Source organism: Durio zibethinus, chromosome 9 (assembly GCF_047325235.1).
Source record: "Durio zibethinus cultivar Kanyao isolate XHJ-2024 chromosome 9, ASM4732523v1, whole genome shotgun sequence".
NCBI classification, from domain to species: Eukaryota; Viridiplantae; Streptophyta; class Magnoliopsida; order Malvales; family Malvaceae; genus Durio; species Durio zibethinus.
Genome location: NC_143170.1, coordinates 2119982 through 2139976, shown reverse-complemented (window position 1 = coordinate 2139976; position 19995 = coordinate 2119982). Strand labels below are relative to the sequence as shown.

Below are 19995 nucleotides of genomic sequence, written 5' to 3'. Positions count from 1 at the left end.
TTGCTTTAGCCTTAGCTCAGGTTAAATCATTTTCAGCAAATAGCCTGACTTCTTTAATGTTTTGAAAATTAAAAATAGAAAGGAGAATTTATGAGAGATGATTTTCGTAGGGTTTGAAATTATCATAGACAATTTCAAAACTAAAGACAAAAGACCAAAGAATATTTCAATTTTCAAAAATATCAAGCACTCATGCAAGAATGGAATGATCACAATCCAAATGTTAGGAATTCTAAAGGCAATAGTTATTCCAAATTGTCTGAAAAAAAGAAAAAGAAAATAGGGAATTCATAAACCGTTTTTATCATCGAAAAGGTTTGATTTTGAGAGATTTTGATTCAAATATTGATATTGTTGCAGTTCATGGATTCCTTGACTTATAACACCTGCACAGTAGTACATGATTTGCCATGAAAGTCAACCCAAAAACAAAAGTAAAAATTTTGTCAACCAAGCCAACCAAAAGAGAGAAGAGGGCCAAATGGAAAATTGAAAATTCATCAATTCATGGTTCACCATTAGAAAAGGCCAAACCCAAGGGTCCTTTCAGTCATTAACTCCAATACAAAGTTAACCTCCGTTCTCATTGATGGTAGACTTTTCTTGAACCCTGTTGAGCTCAATAGTTAAGCAGAAATGGTCAAATCTTTCACCATCGCTACTCTGTAACCCCCGTTAGTCCAAAAACATCTCATTTTTCAATGTTGCCATTGTTAGACAGCATGGTTCTTTATGTAATTATGAAAAAAGTGTGGGTATTTAGTGGAAATGTCGGTCTATAAATGCTTTGATTGATCCTGTTCGATACCACTTGGTCTTACTTTGCTGTTTGAGCTCTCTCTTTTCTCTTCATTGACTTTTTCTTTGCTCTCCCTCTCTGTTTTCCTGTTTCTCTCCATGCAGATCGGCATCAGCTTCACTCTTCCCGCTCAAAACTTGCAGGTCTTCCCAGCCAGACGGGCAAGCTTCAAGTGCCAGAAATCACCTCTAAACCCTTTAACAAAACCCCATTCATCTTCTCAAAAGCCTGTTTCATTAACATCATCGACTGAGTTGACCCGGCAACACCTCTCCAACCTCGAAAAACTCCTCCAGAAAACCAACCAAGCCGACCCAGAACAAGTTATCAAAGCACCCACTATTGGACCAACCGAAACTAAAGGTAAGGGTTTACTCGAAGGGCTTAACATTGCCAGGATTTGGCCTGAAATGAGAGCCGCTGAAGAGATGTCTCCACGTCATTTAAATAGGCTCCAGAGGCTTTTATCGAAAACCATGGAATATTCTCCGAGGAACAACCTTGGATCTCGTTGGAGAGAATACCACGGTTGCAATGACTGGTCAGGTTTGCTTGACCCGCTTGATGAAAATCTAAGGCGAGAAGTGGTTAGATATGGAGAATTTGTTCAAGCTGCTTACCATGGTTTTCATTCCAAACCTACCATGTCAACAGACGAGGCTCCCTTACCAAGGCACGTGGCGTTGCCTGATAGGTCTTACAAGGTAACCAAGAGCCTTTACGCCACCTCGTCTGTCGGGTTGCCGAAATGGGTAGACGACGTGGCGCCCAATCTTGGGTGGATGACCCAACGGTCTAGTTGGATCGGGTTCGTAGCGGTTTGTGATGACAAGAGGGAGATTCAACGCATGGGAAGGAGAGATATTGTTATTGCTTTACGCGGAACTGCTACGTGCCTGGAATGGTCTGAAAATTTTAGAGCCCAGCTGGTTCAAATCCCTGAATCAGATGACCCAACCCAAAAGGTTGAATGTGGATTCTTGAGCTTGCACAAAACACCTGGCGCTCACGTACCAAGCTTAGCCGAATCAGTGGTTGAAGAAGTGCAAAGGTTGATTGAGATGTACAAAGGTGAGAGCCTTAGCATTACAATCACAGGGCATAGCCTTGGTGCAGCACTATCTCTTTTAGTTGCCGATGAAATAAGTTCATGTGCTCCTCAAGTGCCTCCGATCGCAGTATTTTCTTTCGGAGGTCCCCGAGTTGGTAACAAAGGCTTCGTCGAGCGACTTAATGAAAAAAATGTTAAAGTGTTACGTATTGTTAACAATCAAGATTTGATCACTAGGGTTCCAGGTGTGGTCATTGGCGAAGGATCGGAACAACAACAACAACAACAACAAGACCAACAAGAAAAACAAGGTAATGAAAGTTTTGCAAGAGTGTTCAATATGCTTGAGAACAATAATCCATGGGCATACTCTCATGTCGGAACAGAACTACGAGTCGATACTAAACTGTCGCCCTATCTGAAGCCGAATGCTAATGTGGCATGCTGTCATGATTTGGAGGCTTACCTGCACTTGGTAGATGGATTCTTGTCATCGAATTGCCCGTTTAGGTCAAATGCCAAGAGAAGCTTGGTGAAGTTGCTTCACGATCAAGGATCAAATGTGAAACAATTGTATACTTACAAGGCCTTGAGCTTGAACCTTGAAAGGGATAGGATTAGCATCCCTATGTCTAGTTTGTCTAGTCCATCTAGATAAGGTAATCGTATATTAGTAAATATAACAAAAAAGTTAAGCTTATATTTAGATTCAGATAATAAAAAGGAAAGGAAAGAAAAATAAAAGAAAATAAAAGGAACAGAAAAACCCTCACTTCTAATATAAAAGAAAGGAAAAAAATGAAAACCCAATAATTTTTTATTTCCCTTATAGTTTCAACCTTTTTTCCAAGGAAAAGCTTGGTGGCCGTAATTTCATATGTTATGTTTCTTTGGTAATTTTCATTTCTTTAAGTAATCAAAGTTCAAAGTTTCCAAAGATAAAAAATTTGTCCTATCCAGGATATTCTTTTTGATTAAAGAAAAATTTACATTCTTAATTTTAAAAAGCTAACAACATCTTTCAAATGATAAAGAAATTAAATAATTTATTATTTTTAAAGGAGATCATAGTTTGAGAATAAAAGAAAATTATAAATTTTAAAAATTAAATCTCAAAGTTATTAGATATTAATTTGTAAATATGAATCAACTGAATTAAATTTAAATTTTACTTATTAATACGATTAAATCAAGGTTGATCACAAATGAGAATGAAACAAGTAACCTAAGATGATTTGTTAAATTGTCAAAATATGAAGTCACTGCTTAACCTCTTTAAGTAGAACATAAGCTAGCTGCTACTTTGCAAGTTTTTGCATATAAAGTACAGTTTTATTATTTCCCTTTTTTATTTTAATTTGTGCTTAGGCACGTGAGTCTGAGGTTTTGCCGTCATGGAAAACAATTAGTAATGGTTATTTTATTCATGATTACTTATCTATCGAGGGAGACCCCATTTCCCTTGGTTGAATAGCATCACAAATATAATTACAAAACTAGGCGTATACATGTCAATTGGTTTTGAATATTATTTCCTTTGATCTAAATCTAATAATATTAAATATGATATGATAATACGACATAAATATAAATTAAAAATAAGATATAAAAATAATTTAATTTAAAATTTTACTAATTATTATATATGATTTAATAAAATAAAAAATATATTTTATATTTTAATATTGATATAATTACGTAATTTTTTATAAAATATAATATAAATACATAAATTTTAATATTTTATTATTTTATGCTTTGAGTATCGGAAACTGTAAGATTGGGGATTTGCCATTTAGCCCAATTGGAATAGGCTTGAAACCCAAATGCTTGTTTTGATGGATTAATGTTGCAGACAAAATCATTTCGGTTTGCCCAAATCCTTCATTTTATGGATCTTCATTTTGGGTTTTTTTTTTTTTTTTTTTTTTTCAGGTAATTTAATGTTCGATTAATCCAAATCAAAGTAAATGCCCATAAACCTTAAAGTTGATAAAAAAATAAAGAAGAAGAAAACAAACAAAATGCGCAAGTTTTAAAATGAACTAGCCCGCATATTAACAAAACCAATAGGGTTTTTAAGATAACCTTTAGGCTTACTCTTATCTCTCTGCCGTATGTTCTAGGGTTTTCTGACGTCTCAAACACCAAACATAGATCTTTTACTTTTTCACTTGTATTCACTTCCATGGCTTTAACCATACTCTAGGCGTCTCTTGGTTTCTGTTTTTTAAGTTAAAACAGACAAGCCAAAGTTTTGAATATCATTTATTCTTTGTGTTAAGAAATGGCAACCAAGAACCCTTTCGATCTCTTGGATGATGATACTGAAGACCCAAGTTTGCTTATTGCTGCTGCTGAGAAGCAGAAGCTTGAAAAGCCTAAGAAAGCTCCTGCTTCGGCCCCAGCTCAGGCTCAGCCGGCTAAGCTTCCCACCAAGCCACCGCCTCCTGCTCTAGCTGGTAACTTTTGTTTCTTCTTGTTTTTTTAATCGGTTTTGATTTTCTGTTTTATTTTGAAGATAACGTCCAAAAAGAAATAAGATTTGTTGGTTTTTGATTTCATGTATTGTTTCGGTAGTTTGGTGGAGTATCTTTGTTGGGATTGGTTGTTGGTTTGATGTTTGGTTGTTTATTGGATTAGAAATGAAGTAAAATAAAAGAAATTTGTGAAATTTATGAATCTTATTATGTTGTTGGAAATGAAGTAAAAGAAAAGAAATTTGTGAAATTTAATAATTTTTGTCTCTCATTATAACAATTTGTTTCGTGTTTTTATATGAATAAGTCGGTTTTGTGTATTTTTTTTATTTCATGGTATTACTCGTAAGAAATTAGTGTAACTTTATTTTTTATCAATTTCATCCATGCCTCTTATGAAGTTTAAACTTTATTTTGAACTTCACTTATATGGTTAATATGGATGATATGGTCACTGTATTACGCTGGCTGAACTTTGCCTTAGATTTTGTTTATATTTTTTGTTGGTTTATTGACAATCACTTTTAATTACTGAATTGTGGTGTGCTTAATCAGTTATATTGCATTTTTTTTTCATGGTTGCCTTGTAATGTAGTGAGAGAGGCAAAGAATGAGCCTGGACGTGGAGGAGGCCATGGTATTGGACGCGGTCGTGGACGTGGTGGCAGCGGTTACAATCGTGATTCCAATGTTAGTGATAGCTCCAATGGATTTTCAAGAGGGTACAGACCCTCTGAAGAGGGAGAAGGAGGGAAGCAGGCTGAAAGGCATGGCTATGGTGGGCCTCGAGGTTCTTTCCGTCGTGGTCGCCATGGTGGTTTTAATGATGGAGAATCTGGAGAAGGGGAACGCCTTCGCAGGCAGTATGATCGCCGTAGTGGGACTGGACGTGGGTTAGTATTTTACTTTATTTGAAATTTCCATTTTCTGTTATCTTTAACCATATATCACATCATTTATCTATCTTTATCCATAACCAGGAATGAGTTCAAGCGTGATGGTGCTGGACGTGGTAATTGGGGTAGTCCTACTGATGAAGTTGCTCCGTGAGTATCTATTTCGCCAATCTCTTGAGCAGCATGCTCAACACATTTCCTTATGTGATATGTTTTATACATATATATTTTTTTGTGTGATGCAAGCTCATCTGTTTATATATCTGCTATTTGGCCAAAATAAGGGAGACTGAAGAAAATGTCCCTGAGAATGAAAAGAATGTGGGCACTGAGAAGCAGCCTGGAGAAGAAGATGCTGTGGATGCCAACAAGGAGAATGCTGCAAATGGAGCTGAGGAGAAGGAGCCTGAAAATAAGGTAATTCTTTGATACATTTAGGTTCTTTGTTTCCTAGAGTTGTGGGTAGCAGATAACAAAATTATTTTTAGTGATTTCCTAATTTTGTTACGCCTTCTTTAATTAGTGATAAGGGAGTAAACAGAATGTGTTTTGATAACTTCCTTGGACTTTAATGGTAGTCTATTAAAATTTCTTCTTTTCTATATTGGGTAACGTGTTGAGTAACTTTACATTCATTAATAGTTTTAATAGTTTTAAAGTGCATAGCATCAGTAGTTGACTGAAATTATAACCCAGGCTGTTCTGGCTCCTATTTATACTAATTAAAAACTCTTTAACTAGGTTATAATTGTTAGATGAATTTATGTTGTTTCTGAAATATTGGGTAAATTTCATCTTCAATAATTAAGAATGGTGGAATTGGCCATGCTTCCTCTTTGATTGATGGAATCAACTTTAGGATGATCAAATAATCAACTTAGGTTGGATTTTGGCTGGCAATAAGTCTTGCTTGATGTTAATGTTCTAATTTTTTATGTGTACTTCTTCTTCCATCTATATTAGGAGATGACTTTGGAAGAATATGAGAGGATTCTTGAGGAGAAGAGGAAAGCTTTGCTTGCCCTCAAGACTGAAGAAAGGAAAGTTGATGTCAAAGAGTTTGAGTCCATGCAACAACTTTCAAATAAGAAGAGCAATGATGACATCTTTATCAAACTGGTAAGATTTCTTTACTTTCTTCTTTTGTTAAATGTGGTTTCATCTATTTAATTTGCTGGTATATTGACTTAGCTTTTGATTGTCAGGGTTCTGAAAAGGACAAGCGCAAAGATGCTGATAAAGAGGAAAAAGTCAAAAAGGTTTGCATATTTTTCTCACATGTTATTGTTGATTAACTGCTTCTTTTGGATGGATGTGGTCTTGCATTTGGCATTTATCTTTTTCTTGGATGCAATCTCACATTTTCTAACTTCCTTGTTTGGTTGTTCTGTATGCATATGCTTTGCGTTGGAACCAAGATTTCCTTGCTTTTTTATTCATTTAGTGATTTGTTTTGTTTAACAAATTATGAATGCATCCCTGGAGTTTGTTGCCTAATTATTGGAATATGCTTCTTCCCTTTCTAAATAAAATCTCGGGTTCCTTTGCATATGGAGTATTGTTCTCTTACCATGTCTAGTCCCCCCTTCTTCTGACAGCCTAATGGCTGACTAGCAACGATGCAAATGAATCTGCTAAATCATTTGAGTGATGTTGTCTTCAAGCTAATTTTCTCTTCCATACAAATTAACTGCAGTAAGTTTGTTATTTTAAGGGTTGGCAACTCCAAAAAATGCCTTGTCTCTATAAGCAGAAAGTTTTTAAGTTCCAAACATAAAGCTTTTGTTTGTCGTCACATATTCATCACCTCTTTGTAAATTTTTCTTGTTGCCATTTAATTGCATAATTATGTGAATTTACCATCTTTTTCATTACTTGATGAATATGGGTAGTATCTTTATCACTGTTACTGGTGCCTGATGTTGTAGCTGTCACATTGTTTGCTTCCCTTATTAAAATTCTGGATGAATGATTGAATGCTGTTTTGGTAGTCTGTCAGCATCAATGAGTTCCTGAAGCCAACTGAAGGGGAGAGGTACTATGGGCCTGGGCGTGGTCGAGGCCGTGGCCGTGGTCCCAGGGGTGGATATGGAGGCAACGTAGCTAGCAATGTGTCAGCCCCCTCAATTGAAGATCCTGGGCACTTCCCCTCTTTGGGTGGCAAGTGAGATCCACCACAGCAAATCTACACGATGGTTTTCCCCTGCTTGGAATTCATTGTGATCTATTCAATAGTCAGGAGTCAAAAACGTTTCCGAGAGGAATCATGAATTTCCTTTATCAGAAACCGTTTACTGTTTTTGAGTGTAAATTTTAGATAATTTGCCCATGGGTCTTCAGACTTATGGTCTTTGCCTGACATGCATGCTTACCTCATTTTTCTTTTCTTTTTTGGGTTAAAATTAGAACACAGACATGGGTAATTGTTATTCCGACTGAGAGTAGTGTCATCAGTTTTGGTTCGGTGTAGGGTTAAAGATGGCCTGTCTGAGACATGGCATTCAAGTTATTTTATCTTTTTAATCTCTATTTATTTGACTGTTTGATGCTTAATGAAAATTGGAGGCTTCAGGGTGGTTTTTTACTAGGCCGCCCTGTGGTGGTGAATAGGGTGGTGTTTTGCCAGGCCTCCTTGAGGTGATGAATAGAGGTAAAATGAATAGAGATAAAATTGATCTAGTTTAAGTGAATACAATAATAAGTTTAAGTGAATACAATAATAAGTTTGAGATCGATTTAAAATTTGATATTTGAAATTTAATTTGAATTTGATAAAATTTTAATTTTTAAGTTTGATATAAATTGAAAAAAAAAAAAGAATTATTTGAGTTTATTTAATTAAATTCGATTAATATATAAATATAAATTTGATTTTTATATTTGATAAAAATTAAATTATTTATATTTGAATTTGAAGTATTTTATTAATTAAAGTATAAAAATATAATTAAATTTGTGAGTTACTTGAATTGGATATAAAAATGTGTTGAGTACAATTTTATAAATAATTGAGTTATTTGAGTTTGATTTGATAATAATTGAGTTGAATTTGAATTTTATTTGAATTGAATATGAATTTTATTCAAATTAAATTTAAAATAGTTGTGAGTGATAGTCTGTCGTTTACAGGAACGACGTCAATCTGGGATTTTCATTCTTCAAGCCTGTAAGTATCGCTGATTACTGCAGCTTTACGATACTAAATCTAACAATCTGTTCGGAAGAAAAGATATTAAGCAGCCATAACCTTTTATGGCTGATATATTTAAAGCATAATCTAAAAAAGAAGATTTTTAGAACTCAAAAGTCAATGCCCAACGATTGAAAATAACGTTGGACTTCTTTTTCATTGCAAGCATGTCAAATGTATCATTGTCTGAGAAGCAAAAGAATCCAGATGCCCTTGCCGTTACTCAAAATTTTTCTTCCAATCAAACACCCTATCACCCCTTTCTCCACTTCCACAATCCAAAACCAAAATGCCAATCCTCCAATTTCCCTTCCCATTTACAGCAAATAACCCACTTGGTTGGTTCCCACCAATAACTTAAACAAGCAAATACTCACCGCCCCTTCTCTTGACAAAGCTCCTCCTTCGGATCAATATTATTACAATGAAATCATTTCGTCCTATAAGATTATCACTTGCTATATTCGGATATAGAAACAGCTTGGTCATTCTTTAATTCAATGCCCTTTAAGGATACCGCTTCTTGTAATACAATGATTTCTGGTTTCACTCAAAAGGGCGCAATGGGGATGCAAGGTAGTTGTTTTTTGCAATGCCGGAGACGAGTAGTGCTAACGTTGAGTGCAATGATTTATGGGCATGTTGAATGTGTGGAATCGGAGTTGGCAGATAAGGGCAATATGTAACTAATAATAAAAACTCTGATTTTCACCAGTATTCCTATTTTGTACAAATGTATTCTTAAAATCAAATACAATTAAAAGAATAGAAATTTAACAGATCGAGCAAAAGACGAGAATAGCAAATCATGTTGAACCATATTCATATCAAAAGCGTTAGATAGAACTAGTTTTACATGCAACAAATAACACAAAAGGACATCATGGGCCCACTAAAACTATTTTCATTTTTAAGAAGAGCAGCAACCAGACTTCTGGTTCACAGGCTGTCCTCGAATCTGCACCGTTGGAGGTCTTGCATTGTTCATGGCTGGTTGGCTTGCCATCCTGCAAACAACCATAAACAGATAAAGAAACAATAAACTCACATAAATGAGGGCCAGTAGAGAAGAAATAAATCCATCTACCATGTATATGTGTTTGCGTTTGAATGTGTCACTTCACCATAAAATGAGGAAAAACATTAGGTAGAGTACGGTACCTATTCTTGATTGAAGCAGCCATAGCCATGAAAGCCTCTTCAACATTAGTAGCACTCTTAGCACTTGTTTCCATGAAAGGAATCCCAATTTCATCAGCAAAAGCCTGTATAAAGAAAATAAGTCACGAGCGATGAAATTCCTAAATTTTTCAATACCTAAAGCTACATAAATTTGCAACACGTGTAATCAGTTTACCTTAGCTGTCTCGTAGGACACAACTTTGTTAGCTGTTAGGTCACACTTGTTCCCAACTAAAAGCTTGTTTACATTTTCACTGGCATAGCGGTCAATTTCATTAAGCCATTGCTTAACATTGTTGAAACTCTCTTGGTCTGTCACATCATATACAACCTGCCAAGAATGTAAGCAGCATGAGTTTAATTTCCTGTATATAGAAATTAAGGGAGGAACAACACAGAAAAAATGCAAAATATGGCACTTACTATGATACCGTGAGCCCCACGGTAGTAGCTGCTAGTGATTGTCCTAAATCGTTCTTGGCCAGCGGTGTCCCACTGGCAGAGACAAGAATGGAAAGGCAATCAGCAATCAACAATGATCAAAACAAAAGATACAGTCATGCTTTTTTTTTTTTAACTGTATAAATCATATTAAAAAATTCAAAGAATGGAGAGAAAAAAGGATTTAACTTCTAGATAAATAAATTCATAAATTAGAATTGACTAGAAATGTGAGAATGAAAACAACCCATTCAAGCAGGACCAAACTATGGGTGTACCAGAATAGCAGTATGCATTCCAAAAGGTAACTTTGGACATTGGAACCTCAATCAACAAAAGAAATAATAACAAGCCAATTCAAAGACTTACAATTTGGAGTTTGATGGTTTTTCCTTCCTGTTCCACGGTGCGGATTTTCTGCATAAAAGAATACGATTCAAAATTAATTTACCAGTCCCTAAATAAACAAACCAATGCTATAAAAGTACCGAGACAATACTTACAAAGTCAACACCAATGGTACTGATGTAACTCTCCAGATATGAATCATCCTAGTTCCCAAAAATTAAACAAAAATGAGTTTCGAAGCATTATCCTATGTTAACTAAAAGGAGAACAAATCACGAAGCTAAGATCCAAAATCATGAAAATCAAAGAGTGACCAAGAACTCACAGCAAACCTCAAAAGTAGACATGATTTTCCAACACCAGAATCTCCAATAAGCAAAAGCTTAAACAGGTAATCACTGCCATTAACACATACAAACAAAATTCAGAATATATATAAAAAAAATCAAATTTTCAACATATAACCAAACATCCAATGTAAGCTCATAAACCAATCACGATTTCACGATTTCAACTTATGTTTTGAAGATATTGACTTTAGAAATATCAACAAAAAATCAATACTCAATTGATTATTTCAACCCTTAACCATTAATTTTCTTGGAAATTTCTTAAATTTCTTCATAAACCGTTAATTTAATAAATCACTAACCTAAAAATTACAAATTTTAAACATAATTATCATTTCTTATCTAACTTATAATGCTATAAAATCAATAAACAGATCTGACAAAAAAAAAAAAACCAATCGGATCTGATTCACAAAGCCAATAAAAAAATTAATATAACGAAAGAAACAAAGAAATTTTAGGGAAAATAAATAATATAAGCAGATCCATCGTGAATAAATTAAAAACGATTGATTGAACATAAATTCAACTAAAAGAAACTAAAAAATTAAAGGTTTTTTTTTTTAGATTTAAAAAAAAATCGGAGCTTACTATTCGGGATTCATGATGACGACGAGTTAGAATAAGCTGAATCACGGAAATTGGAGCAGATGACGGAGTAAACGAAAAATTGGAGCTTGCGGAGAGAAATTCCGGTGGTTGATATCGTCGCCGGAGAGAAAGGAGAGTTTTCTTTTGTTACCGTGAGATGGAAGGAGAAATCGAAGAAGCAGAGGGTACGAGTTGCTGTGTTTGTTATAAATAAAGAGCCAAAATTGATGTAATTTTATTTGTTATTTATTTTTGGGGGAAATTGGAGGGGTGACGTAGCAATGGGAAACTACAGAATGCCACGTGCTGTACAGTTGTGTACTGTAAAATTACAAAGTAGGGCATTTTCTGCTTTTTTTTTTTATTTTTTAACCAATCATTTTCTTGGAAAATATTTCAACCAATGCAAATTATTGGCAAGTATTCCCTTCACGAGGAATGATTATATAATGAAAAATTTTGCATCAAATTATAAATTTTGTAAATGTCGTAAGATGACATAGTTTAATATAAAGGAGATCACGGTTTGCATCCAATCAGATTTAATTTAATTTTTTAAAATATTATGTAATATAATAAAATTTTAAATTTTGATTTAAATTTAAATTAAATTTTTATATAATTTGAACTGAATTAAATTTTATGATTCGTTTCTTTTTATTTGTAATTTTTTTTTATTTTTAAATATTATTTTAATATAAAATTTTAATATATTTAAATAAATTTTAATATAAAATTATTAATTTTATTTTATAAAAAATTAAAATATATAAAAAAAATTAATAAAAATATATTATTCAATTCAATTCAATTTTTTTATTTTTTATTTAAATTTAATCTAAATTTAATATATATTTAATTAAAATTAAATAAAAAAACACTTATCCAAATCAAATTAAATATTATAATTTTAGATTAATTTTTTCGATTTTTTTTCTAACTCCTAAATTTGTATAGTAGTATTTTTCCTGATAATTATTAATTAGTTTTGTCATTTGGCGACACTGGCATTTCCAGCAAAAACCGTCCCATTTCGTGGGGAAGGAACACCGAAGATCTCATTTCTTTGGAATCTCTATCTCTTTCTCTGAATCATAACACAAAAGAATCCAAAGATGCATCGATCATCAAGCAGTTCTAGAGTCTCAAACGAACTCTTCATCAACTCATCATCACCATCCCAATCACAGAGTTCGAATCAACAAAGCTCACAGACTGTTCCCCTGAACCTGCAACAACTGCCCACATGCAATCCCCTCTCACACGCCGCAAAGAAAGAAAGGTCCCGTCTTAGATCTGCCGAGAACTCGATCCACATCATCCCTCTCCTTCTCGTTCTTTGTGCTATCATTCTTTCGTTCTTTGTGCTATCATTCTTTGGTTCTTTTCCAGCCCAGGTTTCCAATATCATCCCTTATTTTTTTCATATATATATATATATTTATATTGTTTGATTGGTTCTGAAAGTTAGTTCATTGTACGATTTATGATCGTCTAAAATCTGGGTATTTGACCATTTTTTATTTGGCTTTTTAACAACTTGTATGTGGGGGTATTAAGTTGGTAAATTAAAGCCTGTTTGATTGTTTTTATTCAGTGAAATGGATAACTTGCATTCATTTTGGTTGAGCAATGAAGGGACCCACAAATAGTTCATAGAGCATGTTAGAATATTGAAAGGCAGTGATTGATAATTAGTCATATTTATATGTTTTATTGATCAAGCAAAGAATAAGAGTGGTTCAACTTTGTGCTTGAAATCGTTTTATTGGTTAGTAAGTTCTTTTAGGTTGTGTTTTGAAATTTTCATTTAAGAGAAAGGATTTGGATTTCAAATATAGTATAAATTGTGTGATAAAGCACATATCTAAATATGATTTTCATTTTCACAATTTTTATAACAAATAAAATCCAAATTCATCTTTCCAAACATAGCGTTAGAGTTTTTTTCCTTACTAATTTTCGGTTGCATACATTAGGTGGATACTTAAAAGTCAGAATTAAGGAAAATTTAAAGTAGGAAAAATCAAAATTTAGACTTTAATGTTATGTTTGATATATTATTTTAAAAAATAAGATTATCAAATTAATTGCAGAATCAAAGGTTTGAAGATTGCTTGCAAAATCAAGAGTCTTCGCCTCTTTGGTGCGAGGAATTTCTTGCTTCAAAATTGGAGCTGGAGGACTTCAATTCCCCACAAAACAACTGGTGTACATAACCTGTGAGATTATCGAAGAATGGGTGTAACTCACTCAGTCACTTGTCCGAATAAATAAGGAGATATTCATTTGCTTCTGAAAAACCACTTTAAATTTTGTAGAATGTAGATGATTTATATTACATATATACTAGATGATAATTTAATGGGCTCACAAGGCAGAAGAGAGCTATTTTCTTTTGGATGATTATGATTGTCATCTTTTACGATACATAAAATGGTTTTTACATTTGGGTTGAATGCTTTAAGTTATCTTGGATTGAAGGGTAACATGACATGAGTGCAATTTTGAGAAACATCTTTTTATTCAATCATGCTGTTCATGCATTTGTTTACCATTAAGATATGAACTTTGATTATTTCCCAACAAGATTTCATCCGAGAAACCTACTCCTTGTCCAGTTCAACCTTTACACCATTCATGGTAATAAGACTTCAGAGCATTTTCTTTGAAATTGGAATAGATTGCATATCTTGAACCTTGTTGTGATACAGTGCTCCTGTCGCAAATATGGTGAATGAGTAGAGGTGCAACACATTTAAGGTGAAGAACCTGCTTGATGCATGTAATGGTCTTCTTTCCTTTGAAGTAATAATGTAGTGTGCTGCATATTTTTGGTTTCTAGAATATGCTGTGTGCTCTTCTTCCCTGAATTCACTTGGTTGTGGGAGGAGTTGTTTCTGGACAATACACCTCTACTTTAGGAGAACCAGAAGCTTCATCAGATGCTCATGGAAGACCTGAAAGATACCAACGGTACCCAAGTAAAATTGAACCTCCATATTCAGAATGGCTTCAATTGCCGAAGGAAACAAAGGAAAAACAGACCGACGAAGCATGAGAAGTAAGCTAAAGACCATTCAAAGTGCTATACCAAAGCTCTTATTTGATAACCTTTCCAACAGGATTTTGAGTTCTGGCTAGGCGTTCCAACATAATAGTGAAGAAGTGCTGTTAACCTTCGAAAGAGGAAACCAAAGTCAATCAAATACCACAAAGCTAACTCATCGGGCTGATTATAAAACAACACACATGATTATGCCAAACAGATGAAAGAGCTACCAAACTAAGATGCAAAGGAATTTAATCTTTTTTTTCCCTTGATGTTCAAGTCCTTGTTATAATTTCCATAGTAACTGATCATTAACGAAACTGAGTTTATTGGGTTATGTGAATCAAATTTCCACTGTGTTGGGTTTTGAAATTGGGTTATCTGCAGTTGTTCTTGACTTTGAAAAACGATTCTCTTTTTTGGAGGAAGATTTACTTTGATGAAAGTTTGTTTTCATTTTTTTTTTTTTTTTGCTTTAAACCAAAGAAGAAAGACTAAAGCGAAGGATTGATATGAAGATTGATGAAGAAAAGATTGGATACCAAAGATGCAAGTCAAAATTTAGTTCTCCTCTTTGGCTTATAAATTCTTTTCTTTTACTTTTTTTTTTAAATTGAATTTTTATTTTTTATTTTTTGTTGAAGTCGTTTTATTTTTCCTATAAAAAAGGAAAAAAAAAACATATCTTCACATGAAGATAAAAAGTCAGTTCTGCCAATAAGTGAATCCCACCCGACTAAACTTTGTCAAATATTGGTTTTGATTTAAATCTTTTTTTAAGGGAGTAAAGATTGATCTATAGAGGTGAATGCAATGGCCATGGCTGCTGGTGACGATAATCCATTGATCTCTATTCATCCCAATGACCTCAAGTTTACTTGTAAGTTTCACATTTTGTATGTTTAACTTGCATCCATGCATGTGAACATGCATGAAGCTAATCTAATATATATGTAGAGTCCAACTGGATGTAGGTGAAAGTTAATGTGATTCAATTCTATGGTTATGTCATGAACTTGGAAAGGGCAAAATATTATGCAAAGGATTGGTGTTGTGTTGAATTTAAATAGGTGATTAGGAGGGATGCATTGAGATGATTATTTTCTGACAAGTTAATGGAATTAGATTTGTGAAGACTATAGTGATTGGGATGTTTATTTATTGCATTCTTTTAGAATTCTTGACTTCATTGTGGTCCCTTGATCTGGAATTGGCAGTCATTGCTGGTGTTTTTAGGATGCTAGCACAGAGCAATTCATCATCCCTTCCAACCAGAACTTGTGTAAATAATGGGCTTTCTTTTTTTCTAAACAAGAAATTGACAATTTTTGTTAAACAAGTATTAAGTTTGGTTGACTTTAGGGCCTTGCTATTCATGTTTTCAGTTGAGCTCGAAAAGGAAATTTTTTGTGATCTTGAAGTGGTGAACAACACGGAGCACCATGTGGCGTTTAAGGTGATGTTTCTGTTACTGTTGCAAATGGATATAAATTTGTTATGCGTATTCTCAATCTGGGATTTTCCAATGATTGTTTGATTTTCATGTTCCCAACTTGCTATCATGATAGGTTAAAACAACTGCCCCTAAGAGGTACTTTGTGCGACCAATCATTGGTGTTGTGCGGCCATGGAATTCCTGTGTCATCAGAGGTATTACTTTTAATCTGATCTTTCCAAACATCTTTTCATTTCTCGTAAAAGAAGAAATTAATGATGGCACCTCTTAAGGGTGGCACTTTCCTCCATTACTTTTCTCTGCTAGTTCACTGAGATTCCCATATGTATGATACTGATTTCATTTACCTGCTTGAATATCAGTCACTCTCCAAGCCCAACGGGAATATCCTCCAGATATGAAATGCAAAGACAAATTTATGATACAGAGTACTATAGTGTCTTCAAGTACTAACATGGATAACCTACCAGCAAATACTGTAAGAATACTGACATGGAGAATAATGTCTTCATTTGACTAAACAAATTTGATTTTTGGAATATGATCTTTTGTCTTTTCATCCAGTTCCACAAGGAAAGGGCTAAGGAGATAGAGGAGTGCAAGCTTAATGTTTTCTTTATCTCTCCTTCCACTATAGGGAATTCAGAAGATGAAGGATTAAAGAGCTCCACAGAACAAAGCCCTGATTCAAACTCTGTGAGTTTAGTTGGTGATCTACCTTTTCTTTGCTGGTTTTGAGTAAAGGTTCAATTGATACCTTATTTTCTGATGCTGTATGATGTTACTCTAGGTTTCTTGTATAACAATATCACTCATCTGCCTTGTGACAAAAGGGAAAAATATGCATGCATTAAACCTTTTGATCAACTATCTGGAATTTGCAATTTGCAGTTTGAATGAAGTAGGCATGTCAAAATTCAAAACTATGTCAGATGCATTTCTTTCACAAGCTGCACATTCTCATTGATTTATGCCATTGATCTTGTCTGATTTATGTGAGCAAATGATTCAAATGTTCTTTTCTGATTTATATGGGCACATGATTTCAGTTCCTTGTAGCCTTGTCTTGCCTATGAACTGCTTATTATGGGATTAAGGACCTTTGTTTTTTTTTTTAAAAAAAAAAGGTTAGCTAATGCAAATCATCATGTTATCTTTGCAGTACTTCATTGGTATAAGCTAGCCAATTTGCCTTCTATATACATTTTCTGGTGAAGCTAACTTGAAAATGCTAACCTGGAATCCGATTTCTATGTCTTTTTTTTTTTACATTTCCTTTCTGTATTCATGAATCAGGCTGTGCACTCCCTGAAGGATGAAAGAGATGCAGCAGTTCAGCAAACAATGTGGCTCCAACAAGAACTGGTATTCATGAATCAGGCTGTGCAACCTCTGAAGGATGAAAGAGATGCAGCAGTTCGGAAAACACTGCAGCTGCAACAGGAACTGGTATGCTTTCGCTTCAGATCATATCTTGATCTTCGTTTTCATCACAAGTTGACAACTGCTCCAATAAACTCAAAGACAGACATGCATACACATACACATATACCGTAAAAAAAATAAAGGAGGAGAAAAAAAAACCCGGCTTTGCCGATTTAGAATTTCACCCTTTGGCAAAATTTTAGATTGGCAGTTAATAAAAAAGCAATGTCAAGGTACCATATTAGGTTATTCATCAGAGATTATCTATCTTGAAGTGCTAGATGATTGAACTTCAAACCCAAAAATATTTTAGTGCTGTGATTATAAATAGAATGGATTATGTTTGTTCATTAAAATTTATATGTCATAGTTATCATAAATTCATAATTAATAATGACATTGACTGGTTTTTCTTATCTATTCTGACGTTTATATCCTGAGATCAATAAGAAATAGAACTGGATAAGTAATTTCCCAATCTGAACCAGTAAACTATTATTATCCACATAAATTGTCCAAACTGAGCAAACAGATTGCTGTTATCCACAGAAAGTAGGGCAGATTTACCCCATGATTATATATATATATATATATGTATATATGTATATATGTTTGTTTGTATGTATGTATGTATACTTGTTATGCTTTTCCTGAGGTACAATGTTGTCTTGCAACTCACATCGGCCATGACCATATATATGAAAACAGTCTTGTTTTCCTCAAACAGGATTGTCTGAAGAGGCGAAGAAGATATCGGAGGAATGGATGCGGCTGTTTCTTCACATTCTTATTAAGTGAAAACGTAGACTGAGAGGGATGATGGTTCTGGAAAATAAGTAGGGTCAGTGAAAGAAGCCTGACCGAGTCTGAGTACGTAGCTATAATAACTAGACTAGGTCAAGACTAGGTCAAGTTGTCATTTCTTCACTCTTCATGAAGAAAAGAAGATGTTTTTAGTGCATGCTGCTTCTTACCTATTACTGTTAACTCCTTTAACAGGTACCCAATGCTTTTATCATTAATCTCGTATTATCTTTTCGAAAATTCCTATGGTTGGAGATATGGTGGGGTAACAGGGCACGAACCCCATGTGCACGTCACTTTCATACTCAATTTCGATTTGTCTTTGAGTTTTAGGGCCACCATGGAACCACAAACTATCAGACATCCATTAAGACTCTCTCCCATTAGACTTTTGCACCATTGAAAAACAAGCCCATTCTCCTGTAGTACTCTTAACCAATTTCTCCCACAATCCAAGATCCCAAAGGCAATTCTATTCCCCTTACCAAAACTTAATTACTCCATCTTCTACTCCATACAAGTCTAACTTAACTGCTAGAACCTAACCTTTTCTTCCTCCCAATAGTCATCGGCATCACCCACTCACCACCACCAATGGCACCTATTTGTCTTTTCTATCTACCCCTCAACCAACCCATACTCATCTAACTTTTTGCAAAGAGTGAAGATAAATGGGCTTTAAATGCATATACAGGAAAGTACATTTATGTACTTTTGTGTGTGTGTGCATGAGCCAAGTCCAAATCTCATCCTCCAAGTCTAAACTGTCTCATTTTTGTGTATGTTATTATCAGAGCAACGGCATATATAGTAAAAATCTACTTGTCTAATGTTCTTAAATGATAAAAATAAGTAACTTGATTGAATTCCAGTGAAAAATAGCCATAAAATTAATTAGCCTTTTTCACTTTTTTAAACCTCTCTTTCTCCATTTTGTTTAGCAGAAATTAAGATGGATTGTTATATAGACTCTCTCCTTAGTCCTCAAGGAGCAAGAATCATAAAGTCTCTCTTTATTCGGCTAAAGTCAGATTGTTACGAAAGAGCTGTAACATTCAACGTAAATCTCCAAAAACAGACCACTCACAGATCACAAATGCAGCTCCAAGAATCAACCAGAAGATAGAGAAAATGGAACAGGAAAAAAGAATATACAAATAAATAGGTTAATCTACATAAAGTAAAAAAAAAAAGACTAAAAATATCTAGACTGTCTTAAACAAAGAGTACTGCCTCTCCTCCAAGCAATGCTAACAAGAGTATGCTGTATTCGCGTGTAGAAGCGGCAAAACTTGGTGAAGACATAACGGGAGGCGTAGCTGGCGCCTCCACAGAGGATCCTGGTCCGCCTGCTACCGCAGGTCCAGGGGGAGAAGCTATAGATGGTGAAGGTGGTGAGCTCATTGATGGACTTGGGGCCACTGGAGTTGATGAAGGGCTAGGAGCCATTGGGGTTATTAATGGGCTTGGAGTGGTTGGGCTTGTTGGAGTCATGGAAGGAGGGCTGGACGTGGTCGGACATTTCTTGCTACTGGACACAAGGATTAACCCGTGTCCCAAAGGAATGTATGTTCTTATGTTGTCAACCACTCCTGGTGAGGCCAGGCATGCAAAGGACAGGATGAAGAGGATATTTTCTCTTTCCTTGTTATTTTAACAAGATAAGGTGAATTTAACAGACATTGTTAATTCCCTGTTTATTCTAAACTAAGGCCAAAATTGTTTATTCCATGAAATAATGAATTGATTCTTAACAATTATCACGCTGCTCTACAATCTTGGAGAAGGGGAGAGTGGAAGAACCTAGTTCCTTGGAGAATCAACTGACATGAGAGGCTAATAAACCAAATAAAAATTCACATATTGTTAACCAATACAAATATTTACTACAAGAAATTAACTGGTGGGTGATAGCAAAATTAATGCTACC

At 34.4% G+C, this 19995-nt stretch overlaps 3 protein-coding genes and 1 pseudogene across 4 annotated transcripts; 3 read left to right on the top strand and 1 right to left on the bottom strand.

The window, feature by feature from the left end:
- Nucleotides 1-779: 779 nt before the first annotated feature.
- On the top strand, nt 780-2712 carry LOC111302268 (phospholipase A1-Ibeta2, chloroplastic pseudogene; annotated as a pseudogene).
- Nucleotides 2713-3961: 1249 nt separating this feature from the next.
- Nucleotides 3962-7755, top strand: LOC111305228 (RGG repeats nuclear RNA binding protein A-like). Its single transcript, XM_022902565.2, has 7 exons — nt 3962-4312; nt 4926-5223; nt 5311-5376; nt 5511-5643; nt 6190-6345; nt 6432-6485; nt 7218-7755. Exons 1-7 carry the CDS (start codon nt 4138-4140, stop codon nt 7392-7394), a joined length of 1059 nt encoding a protein of 352 aa, XP_022758300.1. The 5' UTR covers nt 3962-4137; the 3' UTR covers nt 7395-7755.
- A 1344-nt stretch (nt 7756-9099) lies between these two features.
- On the bottom strand, nt 9100-11548 carry LOC111305224 (GTP-binding protein YPTM2-like). Its single transcript, XM_022902553.2, has 8 exons — nt 11329-11548; nt 10713-10785; nt 10543-10590; nt 10409-10456; nt 10022-10093; nt 9774-9929; nt 9578-9681; nt 9100-9423 (listed from the first exon to the last, which is right to left on the bottom strand). Exons 1-8 carry the CDS (start codon nt 11340-11342, stop codon nt 9327-9329), a joined length of 612 nt encoding a protein of 203 aa, XP_022758288.1. The 5' UTR covers nt 11343-11548; the 3' UTR covers nt 9100-9326.
- A 1997-nt stretch (nt 11549-13545) lies between these two features.
- Nucleotides 13546-18755, top strand: LOC111302261 (vesicle-associated protein 2-1-like). Of its 2 annotated transcripts, XM_089765369.1 has the most exons (7): nt 13546-15260; nt 15766-15836; nt 15949-16030; nt 16199-16314; nt 16401-16532; nt 17133-17285; nt 17989-18721. In XM_089765369.1, the coding sequence occupies exons 1-7, from the start codon at nt 15194-15196 to the stop codon at nt 18070-18072; spliced, it is 705 nt and encodes a 234-aa protein (XP_089621495.1). In that variant the 5' UTR covers nt 13546-15193; the 3' UTR covers nt 18073-18721. The 2 variants fall into 2 exon arrangements, with proteins under 2 accessions (XP_089621495.1, XP_022753928.2); XM_022898193.2 differs by lacking the exon at nt 13546-15260 and having other exon boundaries at nt 15447-15836; nt 17989-18755.
- The last annotated feature ends 1240 nt before the right edge of the window (nt 18756-19995 follow it).

Coding starts and splice junctions, on each gene's coding strand:
- LOC111305228 (XM_022902565.2), top strand. CDS start 4,138: ATGGCAACCAAGAACCCTTTCGATCTCTTGGATGATGATACTGAAGAC. Junction 4,313..4,925: donor ACCGCCTCCTGCTCTAGCTG/GTAACTTTTGTT, acceptor CTTGTAATGTAG/TGAGAGAGGCAAAGAATGAG. Junction 6,486..7,217: donor AAGAGGAAAAAGTCAAAAAG/GTTTGCATATTT, acceptor CTGTTTTGGTAG/TCTGTCAGCATCAATGAGTT.
- LOC111305224 (XM_022902553.2), bottom strand. Junction 10,094..10,408: donor AAACCATCAAACTCCAAATT/GTAAGTCTTTGA, acceptor TGTCTCTGCCAG/TGGGACACCGCTGGCCAAGA. Junction 9,682..9,773: donor TGTCCTACGAGACAGCTAAG/GTAAACTGATTA, acceptor TTCTTTATACAG/GCTTTTGCTGATGAAATTGG.
- LOC111302261 (XM_022898193.2), top strand. CDS start 15,531: ATGTTTATTTATTGCATTCTTTTAGAATTCTTGACTTCATTGTGGTCC. Junction 16,315..16,400: donor ATAACCTACCAGCAAATACT/GTAAGAATACTG, acceptor CTTTTCATCCAG/TTCCACAAGGAAAGGGCTAA. Junction 16,533..17,132: donor AAAGCCCTGATTCAAACTCT/GTGAGTTTAGTT, acceptor TTCATGAATCAG/GCTGTGCACTCCCTGAAGGA.